Source organism: Salmo trutta, chromosome 14, assembly GCF_901001165.1.
Source record: "Salmo trutta chromosome 14, fSalTru1.1, whole genome shotgun sequence".
In the NCBI taxonomy this organism is placed as follows: Eukaryota; Metazoa; Chordata; class Actinopteri; order Salmoniformes; family Salmonidae; genus Salmo; species Salmo trutta.
Window position 1 is genome coordinate 34,505,637 of NC_042970.1, and position 27,357 is coordinate 34,532,993.

The 27,357-nt window shown below is 43.4% G+C and overlaps 1 protein-coding gene across 1 annotated transcript; it reads right to left on the reverse strand.

The window, feature by feature from the left end:
* Positions 1–99: 99 nt before the first annotated feature.
* LOC115207898 (protein polybromo-1) lies at positions 100–14,605 on the reverse strand. The gene is given in 29 exon segments (XM_029775444.1): positions 100–498; positions 756–954; positions 1,068–1,105; positions 1,429–1,587; positions 2,044–2,115; positions 2,240–2,441; positions 2,719–2,920; positions 3,125–3,308; positions 3,481–3,638; positions 3,747–3,892; positions 3,999–4,250; positions 4,367–4,524; positions 4,744–4,929; positions 5,122–5,333; positions 5,498–6,137; positions 6,265–6,367; positions 6,581–6,860; positions 7,050–7,150; positions 10,184–10,325; positions 12,123–12,339; positions 12,499–12,584; positions 12,692–12,777; positions 12,853–12,951; positions 13,047–13,115; positions 13,206–13,322; positions 13,505–13,654; positions 13,873–14,020; positions 14,127–14,224; positions 14,465–14,605. Coding segments are annotated over 29 exon segments (4,818 nt in total). The 3' UTR covers positions 100–325.
* Positions 14,606–27,357: the final 12,752 nt, after the last annotated feature.

The window sequence follows — 27,357 nt, forward strand, 5'->3', positions numbered from 1 at the left end:
TTTCTTGTCTGGTGCCTTTGAGTCAGGACATGGCTGCCCACGAGAATGTTCCATATTGCAGCACAGATACTAAATTAGCAGTCAAGAACAAGTCCATTCTTCATTTTTTATGAAAACGTTTATCCATCACAGAGAAACATTTAATACAATAATAATGCACTTGTTAGAACAATTAAGATGCAAATACAAAACAGCTTGAACAGAGTAAGCAAGCTCATTTAACCATTCTACAAACGAATGACAACTTTAACATGACAACAACATTAACACTTTTTTAAATGAGCCTAAACCCCTTTTCCTGTCTGACAGTGTAAGGAGCAGTGGCTCAGACATTCTACAGGTTGTACGTCTGGCGGATGTTCATTGTGTCACGCAGCATCAGGTCTCGCAGACGCCACAGTGCGTCCGCCATGGTGGAATGGGCGCCCTTGCTCTTCAGCCAATGGGACGGCAGCCGGCTCTCCTGCTCTTTGGTCAGCCGCACATCTTTCTTTCGAGCTGCTCAAACATGTCCACATACACAAGGTCATCACACTCACATACTTCTGCTCTGATCTTAATGCAAACATTTATCATGGGAAATTATACATGCATTCACGGTACACTATGCAGGTGAATTGATAAATTACAATACTGTCTGTATATACATTTTTCTGTTATTCAATAAGGTAATTTACTGATAAATCAATCTCTGACATATTATATAAGTGATTTGTTGTGGTGTAAATCATTTTCTTTCAGTGAGGAGAACTCACCTGAGAGAGTTTGGTCCCACTTGCTGATGGTGGAGGACTCTGCATTGAGTCCCTCAATGTATTTCAGGTACGCCTCCGAATGCAGCAGGCGTTGGGGCTTGGGTGGCGGGGCTACAAATATGGGTGTTGAGGGCTGCTGGAGGGCAGGCTGGCCCTGTCCTGGATAGGGTGGCGGGGCCTGCTGCCCAAGACCAATCATCTAAAAAAGCATATTTTTACTTCTCATACTCAAATACAGATGTGAGTAATAAAATAAAACATTTACAGTCTGTGTGCTTTTCATAAATACAATTGTATAGAAGTGTAGGTTACCTGGGTTCCATAGGCTCCAGGAGCACCCGTGTTGACACCTGTAAGGAAGGCATCAACCGTCAGAGTGCTCCAAACCACAGCTGTCAGCAGCTGGCCATCTTGGATTGTGTACTACTGACTTTACTACTGCTCTTTTAAGAGAAAGACCAATTTGGGCCATTACAGCCTCTCAGCAACAATCTGCATTCAAGGTAAGGGTACTTCAGAGAATACATGACCCTGTTGATGAATCACTCAGCGACTGAGTATCACTACAGGACCTCAGCCTACGTTACAGGTAGCCCCTCCAGTGAATTAGAGTGGCATACAGGAAGCATCTGCAGTGGCGTGGCAGGTAGGGTGGCTGTGAAAGTGCTCTTACCCGGGTATGGCATGCCAGGGAACCCGGGGATGCCTGGCATTAGATGATGATGTGGCAAGAGAGGCAACCTCATGTGATGTGGTGGCATGCCAGTCATACTAAACATGCCGTCAACTAGGTCCTGCAGCATCATGTGTGGCATATATGTACCCATCATGCCTTTGGGGAGGAGGGTATAGCAACAGATGCATGCATCAGTGCGACATGCAACTGCAACTAGCTAGCAGAGATCATGCACTAGCTAAATGACTAAACATCAATCTAGATTTAGGATATTTGATATTCCATAATCAGACATTCATACACGTGTAATTCATTCACAAATCACAAGCACTACTTGAATCAGACTGATGGTAGAATGATGCCGTGAAACTGGTAAGCTTCTAAATAAATGTTGAAGCAGTGTATCATTGAAAATAGGGGAAAGTACAGGACTAGAATAAAGATTAGTAATGAAGAAATGAAAAAGGTACAGCTTCTTATTGCAGCTCCAAGCGTCCACAGGGGGGTGCATCCCCCTCTGTTATGGGATACCTGATACATGTCATGCTGGGATAAAGCAACACCATGGGGGTTGGGGGAGGAACCTCCCCCATCAGAGCCCTACTGGGGTACCTGCTCTAGGGAAAGCCAGCTGCTGGGCTGCCCTCTCCCGCTCCTGCTGCTCGGCCACTTTAGCTGCTCGCTCTGCAAACACAACAAACACACACACATACTATCACAACTTTTTGCAAGGGAATTTGCAGAGATACTACTGCAAGGGGCATTGAACAAACTACCACAGTCTAAGTACATTTGTAACATCTTTTACCCTCATACTCAGCTTTCTTGGGAGACTCCAGGTTCCTCCACTCGGTGCCCACCAGACGGCTGAGTTCCCCGAAGGAGAAGTCTGGGTGCTGGGCCTTGATGACCGCTCGCATCTCACTGCTGAATAGGATGTAGCCACTCATGTTGATCTTCCTCTTGGAGCCCTCCTTCTTGGACATCCCCTTCATGGACTTGGGAGTGGACTGCAGTCAAGTAAGGGAGAGAGTGTCATGTCATCTCTCTACTGTCATTGCTATACACACCTCCAACTGGATGGCTAAGAGGCCTTTTTCTTGAATCTCACCTTGAACATGCAAATAATTTGAGACATGTTTTGTTTCAATCAGGATGCATGCGATTCAGTTGACACGTCTTTATCAGGGTGCGATGATCTTACCAATAACTTTTGAGACAAATGTAAAAGAGCTTTACCTTCACAACATGACCACACATTTGCCCAGTGTATGTTGCTGCTCTGACCTGTGGAGGGGTGTAAGGCATGTCCATGTCGCTGCCTGCCATGGGGCTCTGGAGCTGGGGTATGGAGGTGTCTCCCAGCTCCCCATCATCCTCCCCCAGGTCCTCCAACTCCTCATCTGTCATGTCGGCAAACTTGGCCTCCAGCACTGCGATCTTCCTGTCCAGCAGAGGGGATGGCTCCTTCTGGGGGACGATCAGCTTCCTGTACGGGACACGTGAAGTAGACTGCAGTTACACCTGGGTGTTGAGTTCTGTTCTACCTTAACTAAAAGGAGTGTTTTTGACTGATTCCGAACTCCCCCTTTCAGGGTCACTCAATTCTGCTTTACTACGTTGTGGAATGGTTTCTAACTATTGCTGATTATGCGACAGTATCTTGAGGCACGTAAAAAGTCAAGCCACTCACCTGAAGTAATAGATCTCATCCTCCACCACCTTCCCAGAGAGGGAGAAGCGCTTCAGGCCCTTGAACTTCTTCATCTGTTTGTCACTCTCGATGTAGCGACTCTCACAAAGCAGAACGTCCTCCTCAGGCACTTCAGTGGGCCGGCACGAAAGGTACTCCTTGAAGGAGGACACCGCACACTTCCCTGTGGAACAAGTCAACAGAGAGGGATATAAGCATGGCACATGCCCGGTGAAATACAATCAACCCAGCACTTAAACTTGTTTCTCTTCTCAACATTTGAAAATAACATAGCATATCATCAACCCAATAATAGGGTCTGTCAAAAGGTGACTATGTCAGGGCAGAGAGAATACCTATGATACAGGTCATGGGGCATGACTCCTCCAGGTTGCTAAGGAACACTTCCTTCTTATAGAACATCCTGGTGGGCTCGTGTTCTGTCTCCTCTGGGTGGATGAAAATGGGCCCAAAGAAGTAGGCCGCTCCGTCCCGCATCCACATCTTCTCAATCCTGGCAGATAAAAATAAAACCCACTTTATTCAAGTAAATAAATAATCACTATATATCAAGCAACATCCCATTTTGGAAATTGTGTCTGTAGACTTGTATTTATCCTACCTGCCTACTCGGTGGCGCACTAGTCCATGTGAGCGAATATATATGCAGTCTCCCACTTTCAGCCAGGTGTCATTGTAGCAGAGCTGCTCATAGTACTGGCAGCCTGGCTCCCCATTGGTCATGTCCAGGATTACATCCTCCCTCTCCTACACATACACACGCAGTATGGTTGTCTTTGTTTGCACTCTGTTGGATCACATATTAATCCAATTTAATCTCATTCCAATTGCCCAAGATTTTCTAACCACTCACCTTATCCATAGTGTCCAAGGCTTTGCCCTCTTCTTGTATATCTGCAGGCTTCTCTTCTTCTTGCTTAGGGGCAAACATGGATGCAACCCGGACTACAGGCAACGGTACGCCCCGAGGGACAAACCTAACGGAGCTCAGGGGCATGGTCCACATCTTGATCTTCTTGAAGGACTTGGTCTTGGCTGAGTAGCGAGACTCACAGACATACACATCGTCTGCCCTGAAGCCCTCTGGGTGAAGCTTAAAGTAGTCCTGGGATCAATTACAAAACAAAAGCCAAGGCCAATGATTCACTTGAAACGTTTTAAGCTTCAACCATATTAGAAAGAGCTGGAACATGAAAATGGAAATAGAAAAGAGCTTAGTACCTTAACAAACATGACAACACATTTGCCCAGTATCTTGCTGACAGGAATCTTGTTGAAGTAGTCGCTCTTGAAGACCTCCTTCTCCAGGAACTTGCGTGTAGCAAGATGGAAGGTTTCATTCGGCCTATAGAACCAACAGCCATACAGCCACTTCTCACCTGGAATGGGGAGGGAAGTACACAGAGCAATACTATTACAAAAGGACAGTACAATTGATTCATCATGTGTGCATGCTTTTTGAAGCAGTCAAACTGAACACATATACAGCAAAAGGAATGATTGAATGTGACAAGTCAAACCATTTCCACAACAAAATGTAAATAGAATACAGAATCACTACTAATGCTTTTCAGTAGGGGTTGTGCAAAGCAACCTACCTGCATCATCCTGCCACAGGCGCTCAATGCAGACGATATGCGGCTGCAGGTTGGGCTCAGCAGGCTCCACATACACATAGTCTCCCACGTGGTACATGCTGTCTTTGAAGCTGCAGTCCTGGCTGTAGGTACGCTGGAGACCAGACTGCCACGCCCCTCCAGCAGGGTCCTCACTCTTCTCAGCTTCTGTGGGTTCACAACTCAACTCAGTTAATCAGTCAGTCAATAAATACTATTTCATAGGGGCATAATGATGACTAAAGCCCTATAACTGATGCCACTGGGTAACTGTTGTTGACACTGCTTTGATTGGTGGGATAGGTATATCTATCTGCCTTGCTACAAGTTACTAGGTTCAGAGTGTCAGTGAGAGCATACCTTTTTTCTCCTCCTCCCTCTTGAGCTTGTCCTCCTCTATCTCCTTGGGCAGCTTCTCCTTCTTCTCCTTCTCCACGTCGCTGTGCAGGTGTTTGGAGGTGTAGCTGAGGGCGGGGGTGAGCAGGATCTCTCCATTCTTACACAGCTCATCTCGGATCCGGATGAAGAACTGCTGCAGCTCCACCGCATCCTCAAAGATCTCAGAGTCCGTCCTGGAGTGACAATCACATATACTTCAAATATCTCTCCCAGGGTAATTTCATAGGATGTTCTAACTGTTAAATGCACAGAAAGCTCTATGGTTGATATTACCCAAATATTGCAGAGAGAAAATAAAAGAGAAAATGGCAAACACTGTTTCCTAATTGTGCCCCACCTGTGCATGCGCCTGGCCTTCTCCAGCACCTCAAACATGTGATCCTGGAACACGTCCAGTCTCTTGTAGCGTCCCCGGTCCACGTTAGCTCTGATGATCTCAAAGTTGAGCGGCGGTCTGTCGGGGCTGCTGGGGTCAGTAGCGGGGATCTCAGCCAGCGAGTCGCTGTAGCAACGCCCCTCGTCGTCCTGGTGACCAAGCACGGAGACGAAGAGGCTGCGGATGAGCTCCTGGATGAGGCGGGCCACGTCGGGCACATGGGCGTCCTCGCCTCCTTCCAGGTCCCGACGGGTCTCCAGCAGAACACGGTGCAGCACAAGAGCGTCGCGGTAGATCAGAGACTCTGGCTCGTTGTAGGTGCAGGCATTGTTGAACATCAGCACCAGGTCCTCCACTAGAGCGTCCACATCCTGGTACTTGTTGGCCAGCATGTGGCTCCTGACCTTTTCCATGTCCACGGGCTTCTTGATGGCGATGTAGTAGTTGGGCAGTTCGGCGCGCGACGGCAGCCGCAGGAAGATGGTGCTGAGGCGGCGGCCACGCTTGTCTGTGAAGTTCTTCACCGCCTCGTACAGCTCGTTCAGCTTCTGCTGCAGGGGGGTCAGGTACTTGGACTTCTTAGGCGTGATGCCACTCTTCCCTGGAATTACAGAGGGGGGTGTGCGTATTATTATTTTGGCGATGAAATGATAATGCGAAATGACTAGACAAAAATGACATCCATGTACTGTATCTGAATTATTTAAGCCAAAATGTCAGCAACGTACTTATTTTCAACTTTGGTGACATGTCATCATCGTCAGGCGTTGGGCCAAGATCCCTCCGTTTGTCTTTTATGACTTTCTCCAGGACGTTGGCATCGTTATAGACCTGGAACAACGCCAAGTGTTCAGTGGCAAAATTGAGGGGCATTTAGAGCCAAAGACATAGTTGCTGCACTGCATACTGCTGACATTATGGAAATGTTATGTCCATCTTAGAAATCATGATTCATGATTAAAGGTAAGACACTAGTACGTTACTGCTAAATAATCTAGTATGCACACTTCGTTGCCCTGAGTCTGACCCCTGTTGGCCTATCACCTGTGAGCCCTCCTCATTGTAGTGGCGTGCGTTGCGGAACATGAGCTTCATGTCCTCCAGCAGAGCGTCCTCCGTCATGTACTTCTCAGAGCGGATGTTGTGGTCGATGATCCTCAGGTCCACGGGCTCCAGGATGATCTTGTAGTAGTCCGGGTAGTCCTTCTTGGAAGGCTTGATCATGAAGAGCTCACAGAGCCTCCGGCCTGTGCCCATCTCCCGGGCCTCCGTCACTGCGGAGTACAGGGCCTTCATCCGGTTCTTCTTGGTGTTCTTCTTATGGCTGGTGGTCACAGGGGTGTGGGTTAGTTAAAAGAAGGAAACATTGCCTTGAAGGATAAATAAAAAACAATGCAATGATATTGTGGCCAAAACAATCATTTTATAAACCAAAAGTACAGGGACTTTTTTGCAGAAGTAGCCTGGCATTTACTATTACCTCTGCTGAGAAGGTTAAATAAGAAGTGCGTACCTCTTCCTCTTAGTGCTGCCAGTATCAGACATGGTAGAAGAGAGCATGCTGTCCCCGTCCATGCTGTCGTCTTCCCTCCTCAATAGCTCTGTTCTCTTTAGCTAGGAAAACCACACACACAAACACACAATATCAACCAGCTGCTCTTCCTCCCACACATTCATGAATATAAACTACCACCTCTAACTCTCCCCATCTCTCTCTTTAACATATCTCCACTTACACAAAAGTAGTGCACTCAGACATAAAAGCCATCATGGTTTGGCAGGTCCACTATTTCATCTTCTATCTTTTGATAAGTACAACATGCAACTATCCACCAAATAAATGATTACAACCAAGTACAGTACAGAGAACACTGCCCAAGACACTATTGCATAGTAACACAGATGTGAGTCAGACCTAATCAATGTTTAAAGGTCCAGTACAGTCATCCTATTTCCCAAGTTAAAATAGCCTTTGAATGACCAAAACATCACCCATAATATTTTTACACTATTAAAATGCTCAGATTTGAAGAAATTGTACCTTTTATCAACTATCAGGTAGCCTGAAAGAACAGGCTGAGTGGGCGGGGAGCTTATATTCATGAGCTCGCCTTGACTGACAGTTCTTTGAAACAACCTTGTGGTCATTGCCAGGTAACAAGGTAAATAATGGGCCATGTCATTGATGACAAGATAAACAATGGGTCACATGTCATTCCGAGCCTAAATAGTATCCCACTGGGCACACACTGGTTGAACCAATGTGGAATATTAGTTGAATTGACATCGGTGCCCAGTGGAAAGCCTCAACCCATTTTCTCTGCAAAATGCTCTCATGGTCAACAGAGCTGATCATGGACTGTTGGATATCAGACAAACAGCAGCAATACACAATTGCATTTCCATTGTTTTGTAAATAATTACAGAATAAAGTTCACTGATACGCTTCTTCACAATAATTAGTAATTACATGAAAACAGCACACAATAAGTGTACTGGACAATTTATTGGTGCCGCCGCATTAGCATTATAAATGACAATATGTTCAGAATTGTACGCATTGATCAGATTTATTTATTTACAATAGGCCAGCATTGCCTAAATATTGATCAACATGAACACTCATGAGAAATAAAGGCGAGAAATAATGGTGTGACATCATTTGACATAACAAAAAGTATTAGAGCCATAAGCCTAATTTAGTCACCTGGCCGCCCTACAGTGTGTAGCACCCAGTGATTCGTGCAATTTGTAACACTCCCGACCGAATGCTTGAAAAAAACACATGTACAAGTGAATTACTTAGGCTCTAGGAAATACAACCAACTACAGAGATTGATAGGAAGCGTGAAAGGAGGGGGAACCATGTACCACGCTTCAATTAAGCAGGCTTAAGTCACCCACAAGATTGAAGCGGGAGACAAATTCAGCCATGGCCTCCTTGTCAGGCCTCTCACACTGGGCAGACAGGGGTCCTGGGATGGACAGCTCACACAGCTTCCCCACATACGGCGCTGGTTCAAGGATGACCTCGTTGAAGAGGAGATCCAGGAGCCTGTCTACGTAGCCTGTATTGTTTTTGAAAAGGGAAATGTTTGTTAAATGGGTAGTGAATTTCATTTCCTTTTATTTACTGTTCTGAGTTATAATGCTATAAATTCATTGATGAAGTGATCTACTCATTCTACAATGTGTTTTTTTTAAGTACTGAATTTGATATATGCAATATTTGGTCGTGCACCTTTTTTGAAACTTTTCTATGCCTGAAATGCTCAATTGATTTTAAATGAATAACTATGACTTACAGTATGTTGGGTCTGTCTTCACAGGCTTCACAGCATACCCCCCTTCTTTGCCTTGGGAAAGCTGATTTTGTATTACAGCATTCCTGATGCAGTGGTTGCCTGGGAAGCTGTGCAGAAGGAGTGGATGTTGAATTTTCTAGAATGTCTATCATGACAGCTTGATGATAGTGTAAAGACAAATGGAGAGGGAATTAGCCTGTAAAACAACAACAACCCACACAATGGAATGGCAAAAATGGATTTTCAGGGGTAAATTACAAATACTATACACACCGTAACTCCTTAGTGGACAACCTTCCTTCGTGCCAGCTGTGTGCTGGCAGTTCTAAGACTCAATGTTGGGGGCTTAGGGATGGAAAAACCAAAACCATATAGTGACTATCAGGTGTGTTATGGAAAATATATAATTCACAAGTCAAAGCAGTCACAGCCGCATTATCTAACGTTAGACCCTCGATCCCCCCAAAATGTTGGCTACCGTGTCAGACTCATCAAACTCTAATACTTACATCATGGTCAGCGCTTGCAAGATCCACTGTCAATGATGGTACAGAATCCGTCTTCAGGATTAGCTTCCTGGCAAGACCTATCGAATGTTCTCCCCAATTGATAAAGTAACTTCACACTAAATGTGCACTGCACACGCGTGACATGATCATAATTTTCGGTGCAGCCTGTCCACCCGAAATGAAAAGCAGCCATTGCTGTCAGATGTCTTCATAAAAATAGTGTAAGTTTAATTTTACACTATGGAATCCAGTCACAACAGTGTGCTTTTGACGGCATGCTGGTAAGTAGATTGCTCGTTAACAGTCACACCACAGATTAAAGGTTACCAGTATCTTTGGTTGTATGTTCTGCGTAGGCGCACATGTGATGCCGGTTTAAAGGCGGTACATATTTAAATGAGTTAGGATGATAAGACGCTACCTTTATATGACGTTGCATAAAGCCGGAAGTAAATCCTTGGTAATGCCTGCCTCCTGAATCCAAGTGTTTGACACGTAGGGAGGGGACCAGTAACTTTATGATCAAACTTGATCAATGTACCAGCTACAGTCAGTTTTCATACTAATTTGAACTGGTTCCATTCAAATATCATCCAATTTGATGAAAAACACGATTTTCAATGTCTAGGACCACCAGAGAGGCCTGAGAGACCAGATTGCCTCAGCAGCAGTACCATCTCATTGTTTGTTAATACTCCAGCAATGTTACACCCAATAATCACCATAGGATACTTTACAGCCCACTAAAAACCATACAGATGCTGATACACAACTACAGCAAAGCTTAGGTTTGAACTTGAGTTTCAGCATTGGCAGCTCATACACCCACTGACCTGCTGAATGTGCTGGAGTTTCAGCACACGCTTATAGATAGAGGAATGAGGCACATTGTAGCGCTTGGCGTTCTCAAACATCAGAGTGAGGTCGGCGTCTAGCTGATCAACACTCTCATACTCGTTGTTCTTCATCTTGTTCCTGTGTGTGGGGAATTAAGGGCTCTCACATTTGGAAAAGGATAGGGTAGAAATACACTGTACAGCTCATGCCACATCATGCCACACAAAACATAGAGCAACTGATTTGAGAAAATTATGAAGCCTGAATAAAATGTTCAAGACATACACTACCGGTCAAAAGTTTTAGAACACCTACTCATTCAAGGGTTTTCCTTTATTTTTACTCTTTTCTACATTTTAGAATGATAGTGAATACATCAAAACTATAAAATAACACATATGGAATCATGTAGTAACCAAAAAAAACTGTTAAACAAATCAACATGTATTTTTTATACTTGAGATTCTTAAAATAGCCACCCTTTCCCTTGATGACAGCTTTGCACATGCTTGGTATTCTGTCAACCAGCTTCATGGGGTAGTAACCTGGAATGCATTTCAATTAACAGGTGTGCCTTGTTAAAAGTTAACTTGTGTTGTGACAAGAAGATATCCCTATTTGGTAAAAGACCAAGTCCATATTATGGCAAGAACAGCTCAAATAAGCAAAGAGAAATGACAGTCCATCATTACTTTAAGACATGAATGTCAGTCAATACGGAACATTTCAAGAACTTTGAACATTTCTTCAAGTGAAGTCGCAAAAACCATCAACCGCTATGATAAAACTGGCTTTCATGAGGACCGCCACAGGAATGGAAGACTCAGAGTTACCTCTGCTGCAGACGATAAGTTCATTAGAGTTACCAGCCTCAGAAATTGCAGCCCAAATAAATGCTTCACAGAGTTCAAGTAACAGACACATCTCAACATCAACTGTTCAGAGGAGACTGCGTAAATCAGGCCTTCATGGTCAACTTTCTACAAAGTCAAAGAAACCACTACTAAAGGACACCAATAATACGAAGAGACTTGCTTGGGCCAAGAAACACAAGCAATGGATATTAGACCAGTGGAAATGTGTCCTTTGGTCTGCAGTCCAAATTTTAGATTTTTGGTTCCAACCGCCGTGTCTTTGTGAGACACGGTGTGGGTGAACGGATGATCTCCGCATGTGTATTTCCCACCGTAAAGCATGGAGGAGGAGGTGTTATGGTGTGGGGGTGCTTTGCTGGTGACAGTGTCTGTGATTTATTTAGAATTCAAGACGCACTTAACCAGCATGACTACCACAGCATTCTGCAGCGATACGCCATCCAATCTGGTTTGGGCTTAGTAGGACTATCATTTATTGTCAATGACCCAACACACCTCCAGGCTGTGTAAGGGCTATTTTATCAAGGAGAGTGATGGAGTGCTGCATCAGATGACCTGACCTCCACAATCCCCCGACCAAAACCAAATTGAGATGGTTTGGAATGAGTCGGACCACAGAGTGAAGAAAAAGCAGCCAACAAGTGCTCAGCATATGTGGGAACTCCTTCAAGACTGTTGGGAAAGCATTCCAGGTGAAGCTGGTTGAGAGAATACTAAGAGTGTGCAAAGCTGTCATCAAGGGAAAGGGTGGCAACTTTGAAGAATCTCAAATATAAAACATATTTTGATTTGTTTAACACTTTTTGGTTACTACATGATTCCATATATGTTATTTCATAGTTTTGATGTCTTCACTATTATTATACAATGTATAAAATAGTAAAAAATAAAGAAAAACCCTTGAATGAGTAGGTGTTCTAAAACTTTTGACCAGCAGTGTACATCTTGAAGACCAGATTACGTAAATCACACTTGCATGAATTTGTTTCAAATAACCTATTTTGTGGAACAGCACAATTTGCCATTTATTTAGCAGAGGTCCTTCCAATGGCTGGCCTACCTAATCTGGTGCAGGGAGATGGGCTGGCTGATCTGCTGGAAGTAGTCTGGGTAGTCTTTCCTGGAGGGCAGCTGGAGGAAGGGCTCGGAGATGAGCTGGCCCTGGCTGTTCCTGCCGCCACGCACAGCCTCGTACAGCTGGAAGATGGGGTTACTCATGTCCATGCTGTGGTGCATGCTCTCTGCCTCTGACTCCCCCTCATCATAGTGGACAGACCCTGGGAAATGAGAGAGACAACTGATTCAGACAAGATGAAGTCTGAAGTATTCTGACAAACCCTCATACGCCAGTTTACTTTGCACTGCAATGTCCCCTCTGTTCTTATATGTTCCTCCAAAACAGCTAAATTAGTGAAGTGAAGACCAATGAGACGTACCAGCCAGAATGCCATCGTCATCACTATCATACTGAAGAGCCATGGTAATAGCCGAGAGCCGGTCTCCCTGGGCTGACCTTCTGTTCCTGACACACACACAGCTGTTTAACTCATGGAAAAATGCTTCTAAATGTTGCATGTTGTTTGTTTGACTCGTAAAGTCTACTTCTACCATGTCTATGGTGTTACTTGCCTGATGCGAATACTGGACTTGATTGGCTCAGCATGCTCAATTTCTGTCTTTCTCTGTGCAAAGACCTTTTTGATGGTGTTGGCATCCTTAAATGAATAAGAATGAGTGAGTTATAACAAACAAAACTGACATAGAATTCTGACTCAATTCTGAATGCATACCTTAAAAACTTGTGACCCAGGCTCATTGTACATTTTGGCATTCTTAGCCAGAAGATCTATGTCTTTTGCCATGGCACCAACACTTCTGTAGTGGCTCATCTAAAAAATAAATAGACCAGTGATTTACTGTACGCACACTGTAGTGTTACTTTAACTCCTTACAGTACATTCAGTCAGATGGTTGGGTAGCATACCTGTATCTTCTGGGCAATGATTTTCAGATCTATTGGGTCCTTTATTATGGCATAATAGTCTGGGTATTGCTGAGGGGAAATAAATCAAACTATAATATATAAATATTAAATCACAAAAACATGCAAAGGCCACAGTTTCGGAGATAATTGTTCTATTACCACTTTAGAGGGCAGTTTCTGGAATAGATCACTGACTAGATGCCCTGAGGGCTCGGAGAATGTCACCACAGCATCCAGCAGCTGCTCAAGGACCTCCTTCAGGCAATTGGGTGCATTCTGTCATTCAAAGTAAAACACAGTCATAAGAAACACTTACAATTCAACAGAGTGAACAGATATCTTCCATTTATTTGCCATTTTGTGATATGTTTTGAGGGTTTACATGTACTACATGTGTGACAGGGTAGTCATCATGTAATAAAATAATTTTCATGCTACATCGGAAGTACTGGTGTTACCTCATCCTCATTTGACCCTGCTGGATTATTTTGTGCATCGTCCCCGTCCTCATCATCGTCATCATAATCCCCCCGCTGAACAAACTCATTCTTGGTACGCAGGTAGAGGTCCCACAGCTTACAGGCTGCTCTGTACTCTGGAGAATCCGACTACAGACATGCAACACATTCCCTTCCATTTGGTTAATTCCAGGTTTTAGGCCCGAGACAGGGCATTTATTATGAAAACTCCTTCATACAAAACATGCCTTGTATCAAATCAAATGTATTTATATAGCCCTTCTTACATCAGCTGATATGTAAACATGATTTGTCTCGCCTAAAGAATCCAGTAAATGTGTTTGTTATTACAGGGAGAGATACATTACCTTGTAGTATGCCTTTGCATTGTTGAATAAGAGCTGAAAGTCAGCCGTTATCTGCTCCACATCATCATACTCCTCCATCTTCAGCTTCTGCTGGATCTTCATCATGTCAATGGGCTGAGTCACAACGTCATAGTAATCCGATTGATTCCTTCAACACAGAAAACACAATAGATAAGTTAATTTAATGAGGCTTATGTTCGTATTAATGGAAACTCTTTTTTTTTTACCCATTCTATGTTAACCATCCTCTTTACCGTCTCTTGGGTGCTCTTATGAACAGCTCACATAACATTCTTCCCTGGTCATCCTTATAATCTCTGATTGTGTTGTACAATTCATGGCATACTGCAATCTGGAGGCAAAACATAGTAGATGAATACAAAACAATACAGGAAACAACAATGTTTATGAACACTCAAAAACTACACATGGGTTTGACTTGTGACTGTGGATTTAGAGTTCACAAAATTCAATAATTCATTTTTGGGGCAGCCATTATCCGAAAGGCATTACCAGAGAAGTCGAGTACACACAATATATTTGAATCGGAATGCAACGTTTCCACACAAAAAAAGCTGTTAACTGAACTTACTGGATCAACAGTGGGAATGTTTGAGGTTCTTCTCCTTTTCCGACCTACCGAAGATGCTGAGGATGAAGGCTGTCCATCGTCAAAGTCCCCCCCACTGACACTACTAGAGGGGGACGTAGCCCTTCTCCTTTTTGAGCCCATGAGTCTAATACCTGGAAAGAAAAAGGAAAAATAACTACAGCATTTTAAGTCAATTTACCTAAAATGTGACAAATATTGTGGTAATATTGTATTAACATTATCATCAAAACGGCGCTAACCCTGCTTCAACGCCATTACCTAGAATATAATAAAGGCCCTGATCAGTGTTTAGTGGTCCTCATTCGACGACTCTTCACTGTCAGATGAGGAGAGCAGTTGGGTGCTGATTTGACAGATGTCTGGGATAAAGCAGCTGTAGCCTAATGTGGTAATTTTATTCCAAATTTGCTGTGTCATCATTAACACTACTGGCAGATGAAAACATTCTTGTTTCTCTTTTGCTGCGAGATGACAGAGCCGTTGTGGCATTAATGACTTCACAGACAATGGTAAATCTTGCTTGCTAGGTGGCTAACAGTAACGTTACCTGGCTGGCCTCCTCAGCATCAATTACGGCAAGCTAGCTAACGTTAGCTAGCTAACGCTACCCATCATCTCCAGACACACAAAGACAATGCTGTGAATAGGTAACTAAATACTTGACCACACTGATCGGTGAATAGTAATCGTTCAAAACTGCAAGATATTACCTTTAGTCTCGTACAAACCTTAATCTGTAGAAGAGAATGCAAACCATTCGCGAAAGCAGACAATTTTGAGAGAAAAAATTGGTGTGAACCTAGCAGCAGTGAAGACAAAGCCGATCACTTCCGTTATAAACTTCAAAATAAAATCTCTGATTGACTCGAATTTTACTTTAATGCTTTGATCTATTCTTATCATTTTAGGCTGCGTTTACACAGTAAGCCAAATGTTGATATTTTGCACAATTAGATCTGAAAAGATCTGATATGAAACGACCTGTGATTGGTCAAATGACCAATTAGTGGGAAAAAATATCAGAATTGGGCTGCCTGTGTAAACACAGCCAAAGACCACAATCTGCCTAGCTTTTATTTTGACTATAGTAGTAATTTTAGACCAAATCAAAGTTTATTGGTTGCGTACACACATTTCCCAATGTTATTGCAGTTGCAGCGAAATGTTTGTGTTTCTAGCAACAACAGTAATACTTAGCAATAAAAAAAAAATACATTATCCAGAATCATTTTCTAAAATAAGGTATATAGGATGAGCCATGACTAGAATACAGTATATACATATAAAGTGGGTGAAACAGTATGTAAACATTATTAAAGTGACCAGTGTTCAATGACTCTATGTCCATGTACGTAGGGCAACAGTCTAATGTGCAAGGTAAAGTACAGAGCGGTGGCCGGCTACAACAGTGACTAAGGTTCAGGGCAGGGTACTGGGACGACAATCTGCCTAGCTTTTATTTTGACTATTTTAACCTTTATAGACCACAGTGGATAAAATGGCATTGACAAGGGAACCTGATACAGTCATAATTAGATCAGCACTCTGACTCTGAGACGCATCCCATGTGCTCAAAACAGGGACACTCAAATCAAGAGGTTTTTGGGGGGGCTTTTATTTTGACAGTGAATTCCAAAAGTCACTTTTTAATTGTTACTAGCTGTTGCTTATTGTTGCCAGTATACAACACAACAGCCACAATTACATATTGCATAAATGAAAAATGTTCTAGAAAGAAAATAAAAGGTTTTCTTTCATCAATGCAATCTAATGGGAATGGAAACTAGAGTGCAAAAGCAGACTTAATCAGACTTTTTTTTGTATTTGTCTGGTCCAAAATCACTTACTGGAAATTGCATGAGAGGAAACGATGTTTTAGGCCCCAAACATTCCATTCTCCCATCGGTGATCCTCTGCTACTATACTGCTTTTTGTATATAGAGGATTCCCAACACCTTTGTCTCCTACCTCGGGTCTTCAGATGTTTGAAGAACGTCACAGAGAATATGATACCTGTTTGGCTGTTCAACATCTAGACAGCAGTGTACTATTGTTGTTATAAAACCATATGCACAGATTTATTTTGTTTATGTCACTCCTAATCCTCAGGTACAAACCTGAGGTTTGTACGAAGCCTTTGCCCTAGGTCAAAAATACTGTATATTTTATCTTCAACCTTTGCCTAGCCTCGAACAACCGCTAGCGCGCACTGTTGTTGTTCTGAAAAATTCAGTCCTGTTTACATTAATGGAGTGGCTACTGATAGAGTTTCTGTATCCCAATTAGCACATCCTGAAACTATGGATATTTCTGCGTTTGTGCAGGATTTTTCTTTACATAGCTGAGTGCCCACTCTGCTGCCTACGTAGCTGTTGTGCTGAGTGCTCTGTTGCCACTACGCTCCCCCCTCCTAGATCGGCTTTGTCTGTTCATTAGTGTAGCCTAAAAACTTCATGTTGTACACAAAACTGTTCGAACTATTGCCTTCCATGCCTCAGTAAGCATAAGCGTGATTTCATTTCCTTTTTTTCAGGAGGGGAGTTGGCTACATGCCAGTGGAGGCTGGTAGGAGGAGCTATAGGAGGACAGGCTCATTAATGGCTGGAATGGAATAAATAGAGCAAAGTCAAACATGTGGTTTTCATACAGTATGTTGGATGTGTTTGATACCATTCCATTAATTCCATTCCAGCCATTACAATGAACCCATTCCCCTATAGCTCCTCCCACCAGCCTCCACTGCTACATGCAGCTATTTAAGGGAAAAGAAAAGGAAAGACCTAGTCAGTTGTACAACTGAATGCCATCAACTGAAATGTGTCTTCTGTATTTAACCCAACCCCTCTGAATGAGAGAGGTGCGACATCCACGTCTTTGGCACCGTTTACGTTTTACACAAAATACCTTATTGGCATGTTCGTACAAACTTTGTTGTTGCAAGATCAGCAGCAGGAGGAGTATGCAGGTCGGCAGGCTAGCCAGCAATCTGAAGCTATGGGAGCTGCAGGCCGTAAGCAATGGCGGGGGAAGAAGAATATTGGGACAGGGACACAGAAAGGTGGATTTCTGAGGAGGAATGGAGAGGAAAAATTAGGAAGAAGAGGTTGAAGAGAATGAGGAAAGCAGAGGTTGGATTTGAATTTGAGGCAGATGGCAATAAAAATTGAGATGGGGTGTCGAAGAAGATTGGTGTCAAGCACAAACGGGGTGAGCCGTGCACAAGAACAAGTTCTTTGGGTGAAATGGAAGTGAATGAGGGCGAGTTAAGTGAGGTGGAAGGTGTGGTGAAGAGCTTGGAGTGCAAGCCAGTCATCGATGGACATGATAAAGAAGAATCTGGTCCAGTTGGAGGGACATTTTTGGAGAAAGTCCTCACCCAGTGGTGAGAGTGGGGAAACAGATGAGTCATTGTCAGTCCTTTTGAGTTTTGAGTCTGAGTTTTTACCTGACAAAGTTATGCTAGGATATAATAGTTACCCTGTTAGAGCTTTTTTGCTGAATTCATTGTGATGTTTCAGGTGCAACATTTATGCTCATGTCACCGCAGTGTGTATGTAGGAGGGAGATTCCAAGATGTGGGAAGTGTGCAGGAGGGCATTGGACAGAGGACTGTGTAGTTTCGGTGGATAAAGTTGTTTGTGTCTACTATAGGGGTGCCAATGTTGCTGGGATTCGGAAGTGTCTGGTGTCAGAGTGTCAGGTGGAGGTGGCCAGAGTCAGGGTAGTGCATAAGTTGTCGTAGGCTGAGGCAGTGAAGTAAGTAGAGGAGCATGGGTCAAGGGTGAGGGCCAGAGAGGATATTTGTGAGTAGTGGACCTGTGCCAGCACAGAGGGATAAGCCAACAAGTGATATATGCTTCAGCAACTGTACCTCAGAAATGGAATGGAATCACATTGAACTTGCCCATTGTCAGAACTTGCCCCTTGTCAGACTCTTTTTACCGGTCCGGATACATGCTTGGCTTCCTAAAACATTCAACTGCCCAGAGGTGGAACGCAGCAAGACACAGGGTGCGTTTGAATGGTAAGGCAAAAGCAACAGATTGTAGATGAATGTCAGGGAGGTGCATCTGTGACAGCCGACAGTCGGACACTAATGTGGTTTTTCAGCAGCAAGGCTCAAATCAACATGGCAGTGTTGCCATTGTTTATAAAAGTTTTTCTTTATAATGTCGAAATAAACATGGCTCCAACCCCCATATCAGTATAACATACTCACAAACTGAAGTCATATGTTTAGGCCTACATTATACAATCCGTTAGTGACAGAGAGACTCAAATATTACATTCATATCCACTGTATACATGCGTCGTGACAAAGTTGGTTCCTGTTTCAGTCATGTCTTTGGTCACTTTCGCGTAGTCAAACAAAAACACACAAATGATTGGTTAACAATAGATCCTCCCACATGCAGGTGATGGCTGCAGAATGAAGTTGGTAAAGAGCAAGTTCACAAACTTGCAGTCAAAACTTAATGACCTTTGTTTGATTACATGATTTTTGTAAAGTTCATGCAGTTGACATTTAGACCAAAGACAGTGCGGGATGAAGATAGGAAGAAACTGATTCTCCAATAGAAATCCCCGATAACGCTTGTAGGCGATGTCATGGCGATGTTGGCTAGTTAAGCTCATGCACAGAAACACGCAATCGGGTCTAACAGTCATCTCGTGGTGAACTGCACATGTGCAGGCCGTCAAATCAATAGGCACTCCTGCGATATAAATTAAAACATGTCAATTGGTCACTTTCACGAGGTTGGAGTAATAACATGTTCAGCTACTTAAGACATTTGCGTGAATCTAGGTTGTGCCTTTGAAAAGAATCTAGGTTGTGCCTTAAGAAAAATTATAACTAAGGAAGAATTGTTCACTTCTCTCATTGACTTCTCAAACCACAAACCCCAGCCTGCTTGGTCTGTTTCACATATATTCCCGGAAGTCTCACGATGTTGTGCCTTTGGGTTTAGAAACTCTGTGTGTAGGTGCAAGTTGGACAAATGTTAAACCCATAATGCAACAATGGTCACCGACTTGACAAAAGTGATCCACTCAAACGCGCCCACAGACAGGCAGTTTAATTAGTAATTGAATGTTATTTTTTCATCATTGTAAACATTGGCTAAACTGTGCAGGAAGCAGACAGGGAGTCAAGTAGTGTTATTTTTTCAGGAACTACGATATGGCAGCAACTATAAAGATTAGCCTACGTCATCACACAAAATGTGTCCAAAGTGTAGGGACTGTGCCCTACTTGTGCAACTGCAATATCCCTCACAACAGACAGACAGGAGAAGCCTGTAGCCTTCATAATATGTTTTGGAATGTTCCTTCAAACCTCAGCAGGGTTTTTATTTCAGCTGTTCAGATATATGAGGCGGAGACACGGCACGTTTGAGTGGTAAGGTGAAAGTAGCCGACTGTAGACAGAAGTCGACTTTGGGGAGGTTCATATGCACCGACAGCAAGTCGGACAACTTCTGCTGTTTCTATGAAAAGAGACAATGGAAGATATGGCATTCGCCTTTGTTATTGCTGATGAAGCCGATATGGAAAAAATATATATTGACATATATTTTAACAACATGTATGTAAATGTATTTATGTACATGTAAATTACAGCTATCTAAATGTATGTGTAAGCCTTATACAGTGAACAAAAATATAAACGCAACATGCAACAATTACATTTGTTTTACTGAGTTACAGTTCATATAAGGAAATCAATCAATTGAAATAAATTAATTAGGCCCTAATCTATGGATTTCATATGACTGGGAATACAGATATGCACATGTCTTTAAAAAAGTTTGCACATATCTTTAAAAAAGTTATGGGCGTGGATCAGAAAATAAGTCAGTATCTTGAGTGACCACCATTTGCCTCATGCAGCGCGACACATCACCTTCTAATAGAGTACATCAGGCTGTTGATTGTGGCCTGTGGAATGTTGTCCCCCTCCTCTTCAATGGCTGTGCGTTGTTGCTGGATATTGGCAGGAACTGGAAGATGCTGTCGTACACATCGATCCACAGCATTACAAACATGCTCAATGGGTGACTTGTCTATTGAGTATGCAGGCCATGGAATTATGTACAGATCCTTGTGACATGGGCCCGTGCCTTATCATGCTCACACAAGAGGGGATGGCGGCAGATGAATAGCACAACAATGGGCCTCAGGATCTCATAACGGTATCCCTGTGCATTCAAATTGCCATCGATAAAATGCAATTGAGTTCATTGTCCATAGTTTATGCCTGCCCATAGCATAACCCCACCACCACCGTGGGGCACTCTGTTCACAACGTTGACATCAGCAAACCGCTAGCCTGCACGATGCCATAAACGCTGTCTGCCATCTGCCTGGTACAGTTGAAACTGGGATTAATCAATGAACAGCACACTTCTCCAATGTGCCAGTGGCCATCAAAGGTGAGCATTTGCCCACTGAAGTCGGTTAAAACGCCGAACTGCAGTCAGGTCAAGACCCTGGTGAGGACGACGAGCACGCAGATGAGCTTCCCTGAGACGTTCTGACAGTTTTTGCAGAAATTCATTGGTTGTGAAAACCCACAGTTTCATCAGCAGTCCAGGTGGCTTCGTCTCAGACGATCCTGCAGGTGAAGAAGCCGGATGTGGAGATCCTGGAGTCAGCATGCCAATTGCACGCTCCCTCAAAACTTGAGACATCTGTGGCATTGTGTTGTGTGACAAAACTGCACATTTTAGAGTGGCCTTTTATTGTCCCCAGCACAAGGTGCACCTGTGTAATGATCATGCTGTTTAATCAGCGCCTTGATATGCCACACTTGTCAGGTGGATGGATTATCTTGGCAAATGATAAATGCTTACGAATAAGAATGTAAACAAATGTGTGCACAAAATTAGAGAAATAAGGTTTTTGTGGGGTATGGAACATTTCTGGGATCTTTTATTTCAGCTCATGAAACATGGGACCAACAATTTACATGTTGTGTTTATTTTTTCGTTCAGTATATGTACATACACTGAGTGTACAAAACATTAAGGACACCTTCCTAATATTGAGTTGTACCACCCCCGCCCATCTTTTTTGCCCTCAGAAGAGCCTCAATTCTTGGACTCTACAAGGTGTCGAAAGCGTTCCACAGGAATGATGACCCATGTTGACTCCAATGCTTTCCACAGTTGTGTCAAGTTCGCTGGGTGTCCTTTGGGTGGTGAACCATTGTTGAAACACACAGGAAACTGTTGAGCATGAAAACCCAGCAGTGTTGCAATTCTTTACACAATCTGGTGTGCCTGGCACCTACTACCATTTGCCGTTCAAAGACACTTAAATATTTTGCCTTGCCCATTCACCCTCTGAATGGCACACATACGCAGTCCATGTCTCAATAGTATCAAGGCTTAAAAACCATCTTTAAATCTGTGTCCTCCCCTTCATCTACACTGATTGAAGTGGATTTAACAAGTGACATCCATAGAGCTCTATGGTGGAGGTGTCGTAATACCAATAAAACTTGGCTCCTGAGTGGCGCAGCGGTCTAAGGCACTGCATCTCAGTGCAAGAGGCGTCACTACAGTCCGTAGTTCAAGTCCAGGCTGTATCACATCTGGACATGATTGGGAGTCCCATAGCGTGGCACACAATCGGCCCAGCGTCATCTGGGTTTGGCCGGGGTAGGCCGTCATTGTAAATAAGAGTTTGTTCTTAACTGACTTGCCTGGTTAAATATATATATTTTTTTTAAATAGCGGTCAAACAGGGAAATGGTTCCAATAGTTTTTCCACCATTCATTCTTCTGATAGGAGATTTTAGAAACATTTAATATAAGGGCTGTGTTTTGTGTAGGCTTACCCTGGTGTGACGTTTTGATAACCATTTAAATCTCTCTCGGACAAGGTGACTTTCATCAATATATTCAGCTCTATTTACTCTCAGATTCAAAGTAGACATCATGCAAAACTTTCAATCCCTGCAAGCTCCTGCATGTCATCTCTAGCCGACACCTTTGCTAACAGGTATTGTGTCAATTTAAAACTTGCACAGGAAAGTTAACAGAATTGTCCATTCAACTAAATTTTGCCATATTAATTACTACATGTAACTAAAATTAGATAGCTATTCCAGAGATTCTTACTTTTGCCTTGGTTCGACAGTCTCGTCCATATCATCATGGCATTTGTAGTTTTTAGCATTAGCAGTTAATTAGCATTTCATTTTTGAGGGGTAAATAAAGGCGACTGACTATATGAATAAAAGTCACCTTGTCCTAGAGAGGTTTACACTGTTATCAAAACGTCACGTCAGGGTAAGAGCAGGTGTCCTTAATATTTAGTACACTCAGTGCATATTTAAATATATTACAAAATTGACAATTTTCATATATTTCTACAGACTGTGTATGTTTATATATTTAAACATGCACTCCGTAAGGACACTATATATACAAAAGTATGTGGACACCCCTTCAAATTAGTGGATTTGGCTATTTCAGCCACACCCGTTGCTGACGGGTGTATAAAATCGAGCACACAGCCATGCAATCTCCATAGACAAACATTGTCAGTAGAATGGCCCGTACTGAAGAGTTCAGTGACTTTTAACATAGATTGGCACCTTTGCAACAAGTCAGTTTCTCAAATTTCTTCCTTGCTAGAGCTGCCCGGTCAACTGTATGTGCTGTTATTGTGAAGTGGCCACACAAGCTCACAGAATGGGACAGCCAAGTGCTGAAGCGTGTAGCGTGTAAAAATTGCCTATCATCGGTTGCAATGCCAAGCGTCTGCTGGAGTGAAGTTAAGCTCGCTGCCATTGGACTCTGGAGCAGTGGAAACTCATTCTCTGGAGTGATGAATCACACTTCACCATCTGTCAATCCGATGGACAAATCTGGGTTTGGCGGATGCCAGGAGAACCCTACCTGCCCGAATGCATACGGCCAACTGTAAAGTTTGGTGGATGAGAAATAATGGTCTGGGGCTGTTTTTCATGGTTCATTAGTTCCAGTGAAAGGAAATCTTAACACTACAGCATACAATGATATTCTCAACAATTCTGTGCTTCCAACTTTGTGGAAACAGTTTGGGTAAGGCCCTTTCCTGTTTCAGCATGACAATGCCACTGTGCACAAAGCGAGGTCCATACAGAAATGGTTTGTCGAGATTGGTGTGGAAGAACTTGACTGGCCTGCTCAGAGCCCTGACCTCAACCCCATAGAATACCTTTGGGATGAACTGCGAGCCAGGCTTAATGGCCAAAAATCTGTGCCCGACCTCACTAATGCTCTTGTGGCCCTCTACTCTTTTCTATTTTTACCAATGACCTGCCACTGTCATTAAACAGAGCGTGTGTCCATGTATGCTGATGATTCAGCCATGTACGCATCAGCTAAGGAAGCCGCTGAAACCCTTAACAAGGAGTTGCAGTCAGTTTTGGAATATGTGGCCTCCCGAGTGGCACTGTGGTCAAACCAACACATCCACTCAGCTTTAGGATTTTAGTGAACCATTTATTATTGGTTTCAGGTGTGTTAGGCCAAGGCCAGAGTGACAACCAACAGTATGGCAGACCCCCAGGGCTGGGACTGAGCAGCCCAGCAGCTAGGGATTGTCTAAATAGGCATCTTCCCTGACATGGGCATGTTTTCAATACAGTCTCCTTTTGTCTTACAGCATTCCATATAAGGCATCCAGACCTTATGAAAGTTGCACAGTATATCCTTAATCTTGTAATACATCAAATCTAGTGATACATAACTTGACATTTCTGCCATCTATTGCAGCATTGTGGGAGGATAACCAGCCTTCCAGTTAATGGCAATGCATTTCTTAGCTTCTATAAATGCTAGGTTACACAGTTCCTTCTGATAACAAATCAAAGTTTATAAAGTTTATACAAATTCAAACATATCTGTATCCATTCAGCATCATCAATAGTGTCTCCCAGGTCTTCCTCACATTTTTGTTTTACACGTTTTGTGTCATCAGGAAAAGCCTCTATCAACCGTTGATACAGTTTGAAAATTAACTTTAGAGGTTTGTTAGACTGCCTTAAAATATTATAGTTTCAATCTTTGAAGCTTCTAGCTTGTCCAGTGTTTACTGCACAGAGAGAATAAAGTGTTGCATCTGTACATCATGCTTCTTTTATTTCACAATGTACACCATTTAAAACAGCCAAACTCCATTCACAACAGTATTCAGTTGGTAAGACACAGACATTCAGTCAATACTAGGAATTGATTGTCCACCATCTGTGTGTCATCCCAGCATAAAAGAGAAATAGGCAAAATAACATTTAGATTCAGAGTAATAAAGAAATTGAATAATTTATCTGAGCAAACCAGAAACCTTTCTATATACAAATTCAAACAATACTTTAGAACCATTTAAATATAATAAATTGGAAGGTTGTGCAGGACTATTGTAGATGAAGGAATCATTCTCTTTTTTCAGACAGCTAAGAGTATTTATCTTGTCGATATGTCAGTGTATTATGTCTCTTGTTTGTAACAGCGTGTTACATGTGACCCTGCTGAGACCCGTCACCATCTGGTCCTGCTCAGATGAGCCATGACAAATAATTACCTTGTCATACATTTATAAATGATATTATCCAAGAATATAATCAATAGTCCAATAATTGAAATTACCATTATTCTCAGACTGTAGCCTACCCATCAAATCAAGATGGAACATTGTATCCATTCACTGATAATGCAAAATTCACCTGAGCTCTGTAGATGGTCTTCTCTGGCTGTCTGACCCTGCTGGGACACCTGTCACCATCTGATCCTGCTAAGACATGATGAGCATAGTGTTGTGTAATGACTGTGCACCATGACAGTGAAGCCTGTAGAGCTGTTTATACCTTATACCGTGTCAGTGTGAAAAGTATGGAATTAGCTAGGGAAACTGACAGATCAATAACATTACATTGCTATACTAACTAATTCAAACTCACATTGCGCTGTCAAAAAACATCAGAATATTGGTCTTCGATCATTTGGGCGCTGGTTTCATTGTTTGATTCAGGTCTAGTGTGATCGAGGGAAAAATAATAGCTAACGTTAGCCAACTTTTGGATAGCGCTAATGGTACATCAACTGGCGAAAATGAGCCAAGTTAATTTACTTCTGTTGAAACGAGACAAAACAAACGCTACAAAACATTTCAATATATACAACAGCTGTTAAATACTCCTACCTGACAGATAGCTAGAGCTGAACTAGCTGTGGTAGAACTGGCTTCAGACAGAACTTCAGTCGAGAGGGGATGAAACATTAGCTAACGTTACATGTCAGTTACTACTAGCTCTGCACTGGGAATAAATACATTTTTTTCTGTTAAATCAAACAGCAGTTACCTTGCCAGATACATCAGTCAAATAGAGTTGCCAGTTTATGCTCTCCTTGCTTTTACAATTCTGAGAAAAGCAACACACACACAGACAACAGCTGCCTCTGTTCGCACTCTGTGTTCTTGGCGCGGGCCACACAATGCCTCTTTTTACATCACAGTGCAATGATAAAACTAGGGGGGACAAAAATGCAATTTCAGAATTTCCCCTCTCCTCAGTGAAAGTTGTGCCCCTGGGTTTGATGTAGTTTACACTTGAAGTTACCTGCTGCAGTATATCTCAGAGTTCAAGATGTCACGGTTGTTGTAGGAATGAGTGGACCAAAGTGCAGCGTGTGTCGTTCCACATTTTATTTATACTGTGAAACTATGCAATACATAAATAAACTGAATGACAAAACAACAAACCGTGACGCAGAGGTGAAACATACACTACTCAAGATTAATCTCCCACAAACCCAGGTGGGATAAACACCAACTTAAATATGACCTCCAATTAGAGACAACGATGATCAGCTGCCTCTAATTGGAGATCATCCCAAACAAAGCCCAACATAGAAATACAAAACTAGAACAACCCAACATAGAAATACAAAACTAGAACATAACATAGAAAAAACTAAACTAGAAAATCCCCCTGTCACGCCCTGACCTACTCTACCATAGAAAATAACAGCTTACTATGGTCAGGACGTGACAGTACCCCCCCCCCCCCCCAAAGGTGCAGACTCCGAATCCAACTAAACAACAACAACAACAAAACAACAAAAAAGGGTAGGGTAGGGTGGGTGACAAGTGTCTATGGCAGCTCTGGTGCAGTACACAGAACCTGATCCACCAGCGAATCCTCCAGCAGAGGAGGCGGCTCTGGTTTGGGGCGTAACCCCCGCTCCGCCCGCTGATCCCTCCGCTTTTGTTTCACCGGAGGTTCTAGACTGTGGGCCGTCGCTGGAGACTCTGGGCTGCGGGACGTCGCTGGAGACTCTGGGCCGTCGCTGGAGACTCTGGGCCGTCGCTGAAGGGTCCGGGCTGCGGGCCATCGCTGGAGACTCTGTGCCATCGCTGAAGGGCCCGGGCTGCGAGCCGTCTCAGGAGGTTCCGGACTGCGGGCTGTCTCAGGAGGTTCCGGACTGCGGGCCCATCTCAGGAGGTTCCGGACTGCGGGCCCATCTCAAGAGGTTCCGGACTGCGGGCCGTCTCAAGAGGTTCCGGACTGGGAACTGTCGCCGGAAGCTCTGGACTGGGAACTGTCGTCGGAAGCTCTGGACTGGAAACTGTCGCCGGAAGCTCTGGACTGGGAACTATCGCCGGAAGCTTCGGACTAATAACATGCACCTCAGGGCGAGTGCGAGGAGCAGGAACATGACACCCCGGACTGGGCAGGCGCACTGGAGGCCTGATGCGTGGGGCTGGTACAGGTGGTGCCAGACTGGTAACACGCACCACAGGACAAGTGCGGGGAGCAGGAACAGGGCGTACCAGGCTGGATAGACTCACTGGAGGCTGGGTACGTGGGGCAGGCACAA